We start from the raw sequence: 9,691 nt of genomic DNA on the forward strand, positions 1-9,691 counted from the left end.
TGGCCTATTGAAATCTGATCGAATCTTAATGGATTCAATCAAGTGAGTAACTTGTATGTATTCGAACCACGGTAGAGAGCAGTTATGTTCACTTTCAAGGAGGTCTTTCTTTTTGATACCTTTGTTGGAGATAATGACCACACTCCATCTTGTCGGGTTCGGTAAGAAAGTGCAAGAGTCCAGCAGCACCTTAAAGACTAACAACATTTGTGGCGGGGGAGGAGCTTTCCTGAGCCACCGCTCTCTGTATGTAAAGCAGTGACTCACTACTGCCACACATTTTCTGTCTTTGGGAGCGTTCAGACGCACCGTCTGATCTGGCTGCGTGACAGTTCAGCAACGGATTTTATCTGCACGATCACACAGTCAGCATCTGCCTCCCGTCCCCAGCCGTTGGTTTCCGGCGCAAAATGGCTTTAACCTGGAGTATTTTGATACCAGGTCCCAAAGTGGTGTTTTCTCAGCTCTCCCGTTTAAAGCCGCATTTCCCTCCCGTGTGATCGCTCCTCCGGTGTCAAGCCACTTCCGGTTTAAACCCCCTCCCCGCTCGAAAGCGGCCCGAGGCTTCCGTTTTCGCCCGCCATTTTTTTTGTGTGTGTCGGCGGTGCACGCATAGGCGGAGCTCTGCTACCGTGTTCAGAAAACCGACGTTTAAACGGTCACTTGTTTCAGAGTTTAGATGAGTTCGGGATCCCACGGAAGCCATTTTCGGGTCAAACGTTTAAAGGGAAGTCTTTTGTTGGAGGGATTGGATTGATTCGACCTGGTGGTTCTGTGCATGCACCACGGTAGTCCCCCCCCCCATTCTACCGATGAGCACCTATGCGCATGTGCAAACTGAGAAAAATTTTTAAAAACCCGCTGACACATGCTCCTGTATGTCGGTACTGTAGATGCCGGGGAGCAACGTGACTGTGCAGTGAGGCGGGATAAGGGAGGTACGTGTGATTGCAATTATCCAGATGAAATATAATCCGGTCAGAACCGGAGCAGTTTAACCCACTATTGGCATGCCGCTTGACTGCACCCTTTAAGATGCTACTGGACTCTTGCTCTTTTCGAGTGCTACGGACAGACTCACACGGCTCCCCACCCGGATCTAGTTCCACTGTAGGCTTCAGGAGGTTTGAGATGTAGCTTACCACTCAGGCTACCTGAAGCTACTCAACATGGAAAGCCTGGATTTCAGTTGTTTAGTGATTTCCCCAGAAGACAAAAGATTCATGCACATTACCAAGAGGAGCTTGGGATTCTACATGAGAGCCTCTCCCCGTGACCAGACACAGCGCCTCACCACATCCGGCTTCTGCTGCCTCTTTTTCAAGTCAGCTCAAGTCTTCATTTAAAGAACTTACTCCACTGTCTCCTTATTAGCCATGCAAAAATATTACTTATGCACAGAGTTCCAGTTTAATGCAAGACTGCTGGCTACATTCATTAGCAGTAATACTTTTAATCGCCACTCCTAGGTAAGCAAATCTTTCTGTGGACGCTTCAGCGGGGAGGTCTTGGTAAGGATTGCGCAACTGAATGCTCTCCATGGAAAGTCTCCTCGTGTGCAGGAAAATGGCGCAACCGCCAGAAACCAGTGGATCGAAATTAAACCAAAAAGTTGTCAGTTAAATATTCAGAAGTACCTCCTGACAGTTAAAGCGGTTCCTCAGTGGGACAGGCTTCCTCGGGAGGTGGTGGGCTCTCCTTTGGAGGTTTGTAAGCAGAGGCCAGATGGCCATCTGACAGCAATGCTGATTGTATGAACTTGGGCAGATCACGAGAGGGAGGGCAGGAAGGGATGAGCCAGTGTTCACCTCTCGTGGTCCTATCTTATAGGCCCAGGGAATTGCCAATCGTCACTTTGGCGTCTGGAATTTCCTTCCAGGCCAGATTAGCCCAGGATCCTGGAGATTCTTTTGTCATCCTCTGGGCACAGAGCAGAGATCACTGCTGGAGTGGAGGGGAAGCAGCTGTCAATTTACTGCATTGTGCAGGGGGGGCTGGACTAGATGACCCCTGAGGTCCCTTTCCAGCTCTACATAAGAACATAAGAGACGCCGATGTTGGACCAGGCCAAAGGCCCATCCAGTCCAACACTCTGTGTCACACAGTGGCCAGAAATACCAGGGGCCATCAGGAGGTCCAGCAGTGGGGCCAGGACATTAGAAGCCCTCCCACTGTTGACCCCCTCCAAGCACCAAGAAAACAGAACATCACTTGCCCCAGAGCCCTTATCTATACCTTGTGGCTAATAGCCACTGATGGACCTCTGCTCCATATGCTTATCTAATTCCCTTTTGAAGCCGTCCATGCTTGTAGCCGCCACCACCTCCTGTGGCAGTGAATTCCATCTGTTAATCACTCTTTGGGTGAAGAAGCACTTGCTATTATCCATTCTAACCTAACCGCTCAGCAATTTCATGGAGAGCCCACTTGAGTTCTTGTATTGTGACAAAGGGAGAAAAGTACCTCTGTCCCTACCTGCTCTTTCCCATGCATAATCGTATAAACCTCGATCATGTCACCCCTCAGCCGTCTTTTCTCCAAGCTACAGGGCCCTAAGCGCCTTAACCTTTCCTCACAGGGAGAGTGTTCCAACCCTTTTATCATTCGAGTTGCCCTTTTCTGCACCTTTTCCCAAAGCTCTACTTTTCTCTCCAACCTGCTACTTCATCTGCTTATTCTCAAGGACGCCAACAGAGCATTGCCTGCCTCCCTTTGGAAAAGGAAAATGTTTTTTTTTACCTGAACAGCTCAGTTGCAGCAGAACTGGAGATGGTCTGCACAGGGATGCGTGGCAGTCCCGAGGATTCAGCTGGTGGAAACTGGGTATGGTTGAAAGAAGGGAACCCTGGGGTGAAAGGATCACCTGTCCCAAGGTGAGCCTGCCAAAGGGAAAAACAAAACAAAACACAGAGGCCCATGCACAATGAAGAACTGTGGCACAGGGGCAGAAGGTCACTTCCTGCAAGGTGGGGGTGCGCACTGGGGTTGTATTCGCTCGGATTATGGTTGCCCATCTCCAGGAGGGGCCTAGAAAGCTCCCAGAACAACAGCTGATCTCTGGACAACACAGATCAGTCACCCTAGAGAAAATGGCTGTCTTGGAGAGTGGACTTGTGGCCTTATACCTCGCCAAGGTCCTTCCCCAAACCCCACCCCTCTTAAGGTCCCACCCCCAAATCCCAAGGAAATTTCCCACCATTGAGCTGGCACCTTCAACACAGGTGGAAGCTCATAAGCTTGGCTTTCTGATTCTTCTGCATGCCTGGCACAGAAAACCCATCTTGCAGGGCGAGGCAGAACCACCCCCTGCATTCACCCAGGAGAGAGAGAGAGAGATATCAGACACTCACATGGCCAAACTGCGCCACATCTTCTCTGAGGCCGGGGTAGTCGGCCGGGGAAGGGAATATCAAGACTCCGACAGCACCAAGCTTCTGGGCGTTGGCCACCTAGAACAGATGTTTGGACAACTGGTTGGAAATTCTGTTCCATGGGCCCTTAAATTGCCCCCACGCTTGACAGGTAGGGGTTGTGGGGTTTTTTTGTAAGTTGAAAGACAAGCACCTGCTGAATATATAATACGTGGCTTAACAGAGAGGACAGCACCTACTGTGGACCAAACTTTTGAGGTTATGGCTATATTTCTATATTGCTCTTTGTAATACAGAACCACAGCCAAAACTCTAGGAGAATCGTGAGAGGAAGGATGAGGCCTCCCATGACGAGGTCTGCATGGATTGTTTCAGGGGAGAGCCGTGCTGGCCTGCGGTAGGACACATGGATCCCAAGCCCAGTAGCACCCTGCAGAGCAATGAAAATGTCGAGACCGTGTGCGACTGCAATAAAAAAGGCCAACGCTATGCTGGGGATTATTAGGAAGGGGATTGAAAACAGATCAGCCAGTATACATCAATGGTGCAACCTCATTTGGAATACTGTGTGCAGTTCGGGTCACCACACCTCAGAAAGGATATTACAGCATTGGGAAAAGTGCAGAAAAGGGCAACTAAAATGATCAAAGGGTTGGAACACTTTCCCTGTGAAGAAAGGTTCAAGTGCATGGGGCTCTTTACCTTGGAGAAACGACGGCTGAGGGGTGACATGATCGAAGTTTATAAGACTATGCATGGGATAGAGCAGGTAGAGAAAGAAGTACTTTTCTCCCTTTCTCACAATACAAGAACTCGTGGGCACTCCATGAAATTGCTGAGCGGTCGGGTTAGAACGGATAAAAGGAAGTACTTCTTCCCCCAAAGGGTGATTAATACCTGGAATTCACTGTCACAGGAAGTGGTGGAGGCTACAAGCATGGACAGCTTCAAGAGGGAATTGGATAAACATCTGGAGCAGAGATCCATCAGTGGCTATGAGCCACAAGGTACAGACAGGAACTCACAGGCTGGGGCAAGTGATGCTCTGCATTCTTGGTGCTTGGGGGAGGGGGGAGCAACAGTGGAAGAGAGCTTCTAGTGTCTCTGGACCTCCTGATGGCACCTGGTATTTTTGGCCACTGTGTGACAGAGTATTGGACTGGGTGGGTCATTGGCCTGATCCAACACTGGCTTCTCTTATGATCTTAAGTTAACCACAATTTCGTCAGATGCCTTGACAAAAGGCGCTTTGGCTCTCAAACGTTTATACCTGGAAAGTCTTGTTGACCTCTAAGGTGCTATTAGACTTGAATCTAGCAAAGACCTGAAACCGGGCAAAGAACTGTGCAATCGAAAGGGAAGCCAGAGCATCCATGTCAAAAAAGTATACCCTCCCCCAAAAAAGGGCTGTCAGATGTAACATTCTGCAGTACAGGAGTGATTTTCCAATTAATCCTTTTTAGGAATGAGTCATATTTTCTTTTAATAATTAATATTTATCATCCGCTTTTCCTGTGCGGCTCAAGGCCACTCACAATTCTGAATCAAAACCATTTTTTAAAAAATTAAGCCCCATTAACCCATCCCTCAAGACAATGGCTACAGCTCAAACCTCACGAAAACGTTCTTAAAAATGGTCCAGGGATCATGTGTCCCCCTCCCCCTCCTTAGGAAGCCCATTTCACAAGGGGAGAGCCCCTCCTGGCAAGGAATTGGGCATGATAGGCAATGCTCCCTCTAAGCTGTGGAGTCTTGTGAGCAAAAATTCTGCTTAGTGAGCTACTGGCATTAAAGTTGTGAGCGAGCAATTTGGCTGTTGCATAAACTAGTTTGCTCTGGAGTCATCCTTCCGGAGTGTGTGTGTGAGCTACCGGCTAGGAAACTGTGAGCTAGTGCACACTACCTCAGCTTAGAGGGAATACTGATGGTAAGTGCCAACCAATGCTCCCTCTAAGCTGTGGTGTCCTGTGAGCAAAAATTCTACTTTCTGAGCTACAGACATTAAAGTTGTGAGCAGGTGATTTGGCTACTGCATAAGTTAGTTTGCTCTGGAGCTATCCTTCCTGAGCTAAGACAAAAATGTGTGAGCCGGAGGCTAAAGAACTGTGAGCTAGCTCGCACTAACTCAGCTTAGAGGGAACACTGGTGCCAACCTCATGCACGGTAGCAACCAGAAACCGAGAGCCAAAGGACCGCCACTGGCACACAGGGACAGACTAGGACTAGCCATTCCAACTGAATTCCCCTGTACTCTTTGTAAATAATCTGGCATTCAATGAGAACAGCATGTTATCATCATTGTGTTCCACCAACTGCTGGGAGATCTTATTTCCCCCCTTCTGTTCTAGACAACCAAGCTGCAGCTTGCCTGTTATAGCTAGCTTTCATTATTAAGAATAGCAGCACAGACCTTTTCCAGAAGCAGAAAAGTCTGAAATCAGCAGAAGACACCCGTCCAAAAGCTATCCAGGGTAACCCCTACTAATCAAAAGTACAGGGTTTCCCCAACTTTTCTGACCCCGTGGGCACCTCTGGAATTCTGACACCGCTCGTTGGGCTCAGCCAGGAAATGGCTGCTGCAGGAGGTGGAGCCGGTCACGCAAAGGCCGCTTCCTCCGAGACCTTCAGGGAAGATTTGCGTGCTGTGGCAGCAGCCGCCGCCGCCCAAGCAATGCTTTTTAAAAACTTGCACAGCCAATCAGAAGCCTGACTGGGCAAAAAAACCCTGGGCGGGATCCATACCGCCCACGGGCACCATGTTGGGGAGCCCTGCAATAGCAAAACAGGTCTTCCCAGCCCCTTTCCCCTCGAGTGTTCTCCCCAAAATGTTTCTCTTGGGTGATGTGGGACCCCCTCCCCCAACAAAAACATCAGGGAGGAACTGGAGGTCTAACACTGACAGTGGGAATTAGGAAGACCCCGTTTCACAGTGGGGGGATCTGGTGCTACGGAAGAGAGTTGCGTGAAGGGACAGGGAGAGATTGTGAGCAGCGTTCCCTCTAAGCTGAGTTAGTGTGAGCTAGCTCACAGTTTTTTAGCCTCCAGCTCACACCTTTTTGCCTTAGCTCAGGAAGGAGGGCTCCAGAGCAGTGTTCCCTCTAAGCTGAGTTAGTGCGAGCCAGCTCAGTTTTTTTAAGCCTCCGGCTCACACATTTTTGTCTCAGCTCCAGAGCAAACTAACTTACACAGCAGCCAAATCGCTCGCTCACAACTTTAATGCCAGGAGCTCACCAAGCAGAATTTTTGCTCACAGGACTCCACAGCTTAGAGAGAACATTGGTCATGAGCACAACACAGGACACGCGTGGACTTCATTCTATGGAACTGTGGCATGTTCTTGATACTGAAGGGGACCCCCTGCATGAAGATGGCAGAGAAGGGTCTGGAAGGGGCGTGAGGGGCTGTCTAGACCAGGGGCTCCCCATCGACACCTATTTTGTTGCCCACGCCAAGGGTTTTCAGAAAGTGGGATGGAAGAAGAGGAGATTGGATTCACCCCCCCCCACCCTTCACTTGGAGTCTCAGAGCAGCTTACAAACTCCTTTCCCTTCCCCTCCCCACAATAGACCCCCTGTGAGGGAGGAGGAGCTGAGAGAGAAAGTTCTGACAGAACTACAGCTTGCCCAAGGTCATCCAGCAGTTGCAAGTGGAGGAGTGGGGAATCAAACACAGTTCTCCCAGATTAGAAGAAGAAGAGATTGGATTTATACCCCGCCCTTCACTACCCAAAGGTGTCTCGGAGCAGCTTACAAACTCCTTTCCTTTCCCCTCCCCGCAACAGACCCCCTGTGAGGGAGGTGGGGCTGAGAGGGCTCTCTCGAGGACTGCTCTTGAGAGAACAGCTCTGGGAGAACTTGTGACTGGCCCAAGGTTACACCAGCAGCTGCAAGTGGAGGAGTGGGGAATCAAACCCGGTTCTCCCGGATTAGAGTCTGCACACTTAACCACAACACCAAACTGGCTTTTGCTCAGCAAGGCTTCTGACTCGCCCGTGGAGATTTGATGGGCTGTGCGGATTTTTAAAAACCTCGCTCCAGCTCCGGCTGCCACCACACTGAAGGGAAGCAGCGGCAGCCGTTGCTCGGCGGCCATTTTGTGGCCACACCCACCACCCCCGTTTCAGAGTCCCAAAGGTGCCTGCCGGCTCACAAAGTCTGAAGTCACGAAAACGCCCCATGTTCTTCTAGCTCTGTTTTCCAAGGAGCAGTCCAGAGCCCAAGCCTAAGGGGGTGTTGAAGCGGGGCCTTCCAGGAGCTGTCTTGGTGATTCAGGAGAGAGGGCTTTCCCATTTCGCTTCCTGCTCACCCCCTGCAATGGTCACGCTGTCGCCAAAGTGGCATTTTCAACCCCCAGGCACTTCTGACGCGCGGCGGGTGAGGCTTACCTTCTCGGCAAACGGAATCATTCCGGCTCTGACCAGGACCAGGGTCCCGTTGACGGGAATCTGCTTCCCCCTCAGGGTGTCGAAGTCTTGGCTGCGGCCGAAATTGGCGTAAACTGGCTTGCCCTGGGAGAGGAAGTACGGCAGGATCTCGACTGAGCCCTCGGGACTATGTGAAGAGCGCTGACATTCATTCTTCACATCCTTCTGGACAGGACCCAAACCTCAGTGGTGTGAGAGAAGCGGAGGAGGACCACTGTCGGTACAAAGCCCGCCCGCCCATTCGGATGGTTGCAGATGGTTCCAGGGTGAAGGCAAAGCTTCACACCCCGAATCAAGGAGTCGAATGCTTTGTCTCCTTCTTCGCCAAAGCTTGTCCCTACCCTGATGGCCAAAGCAAGCTTAAGATGTGACACTGGCTGCCGCGTTAGCATCTGACAGCACCGCTTGGCCGGTCCGGACACGCCGAGCCAACTTACAGTAACATCCCCGGTTCCGCTGTACGCCACGTAAGCCTTTGACGCGTCGAGCGTTCCTCTACTCCCACCACGAATGTCCAGCGAAATTACATTTGGAGAGCTAAAGGGAAAAGACGCTGGCGTCAATGCATACGGCTTTAAACAGCCCCGGGAAAGCTTGCTGTATGGAAAGAGGATCAAGTGGCCTCCCACATGACACTGCGTAGCTGATCACAGGTCTTGGAGATCTCTCTAGTTCAGGGGTGTCAAACATGCGGCCCGGGGGCCAGATCAGGCCCCCGGAGGGCTTCTCTCAGGCCTGCAGTGGAACTGGCTGTCTTCTGCTTCTTCTTCCAGTTCTGCTGCCTCATCCTAGGTTTGTAGCTTACAGAGACACACCTGAACAGCACACTCGACATTGCAACAGCACAGACGTTTTGATGCAATCATTCGGAGCAAGAAGTGTCAGTTATCAGACACTGTTAAATAAACAAAATATTGCAAGACTGCTAATGTTTTAAGCCTGTTTTTATTTTAAGTTAAAAAAAACCCCATTGTGTTTGTGTCCTTTATAAAAGTTTATATCTCCGCTACCTGGCATTACATTTTATGACACACGTGGCCTGGCCCAACAAGGTCTCGTGGCCCTTGTGACAAATGAGTTCGACACCCCTGCTCTAGTTCTTGCTTGATATGCTGGTGTCCGATGCTTATGTGACCAAAGCGCCACCGGCCCCAGCCTAGAGGAAGCACCTAGCACACCCAGCCTTTGGAATGAAGGAACTGGGATTTTAGGGAAACAAAGAAACCGGCTCCACGTTTCCCTGAAAAGCGGACTTTGCAGAGCCCGTTCTCCATGTAGAACAGTTCCTGCAAGACTGCTTAACTAAGTTGTGGGGTCCTCATTCCACAGAAGTTTCACCCAAGTGAAGTACTCAAGAGGAAACGTGTGTTCGGGAGGGCCCAAGACGAGGGGCCGCGCCTACCTTCCGGGGACCTGCACCTTGACGTAGTGCTCATTCTTCCAGACTCTGTCCAGATTATAGCTGCCAAACTCGCTGTAGACGTAGTTGGCCAGATCTTCATCGGCAGCCGTGCCAGCCTCATGGGAAGCAGCAGAGACCCTCCTGGAAACAGAGGACCACACGTGGTCAGCCACCACTTGCAATCGCAACCAAAAAACCCAACACTTTCTTACACCGGAGCTCTGAGGGGCTTTTTGCAGAGGGTTACCTGATTTTAGGTTGGAAACTTATGCCGTCAAGTTTCTCCGCTAATTTGTTTTGGAGGTCGCTCCAGTATAGCATGGGCTCGGGTTCCGGTCCCCGCGCTTGCACCGCGGGCTGAGCAGGCTCGTCCACGTCCACGGATGCACACTGGGCACTCTTACACGGTTCGAGTCCGTTCGCGCATTCCCTCGGCTCTGGCATCCGCGCCCGGAAGCACAGGTAGCCAAGCAGAGATCCTAAAAGGGGGGGGGG

At 50.8% G+C, this 9,691-nt stretch overlaps 1 protein-coding gene across 2 annotated transcripts in view; it reads right to left on the reverse strand.

Moving 5' to 3' along the window:
* TFRC (transferrin receptor) overlaps positions 1–9,691 on the reverse strand; it is a 43,522-nt gene that overhangs the window by 21,030 nt on the left and 12,801 nt on the right. For both annotated transcript variants that reach the window (XM_015425282.1, XM_015425281.1), the window contains exons 4-9: positions 9,444–9,675; positions 9,197–9,337; positions 8,232–8,331; positions 7,756–7,878; positions 3,351–3,449; positions 2,740–2,879 (exon numbers count right to left, since the gene is read on the reverse strand). In XM_015425282.1, the coding sequence (XP_015280768.1) occupies positions 2,740–2,879; positions 3,351–3,449; positions 7,756–7,878; positions 8,232–8,331; positions 9,197–9,337; positions 9,444–9,675 (835 nt within the window). The remainder of the gene's footprint in view (positions 1–2,739; positions 2,880–3,350; positions 3,450–7,755; positions 7,879–8,231; positions 8,332–9,196; positions 9,338–9,443; positions 9,676–9,691) is intronic.

Source organism: Gekko japonicus, unplaced genomic scaffold (assembly GCF_001447785.1).
Source record: "Gekko japonicus isolate JY-2015 unplaced genomic scaffold, Gekko_japonicus_V1.1 scaffold2, whole genome shotgun sequence".
Classification (NCBI taxonomy): Eukaryota; Metazoa; Chordata; class Lepidosauria; order Squamata; family Gekkonidae; genus Gekko; species Gekko japonicus.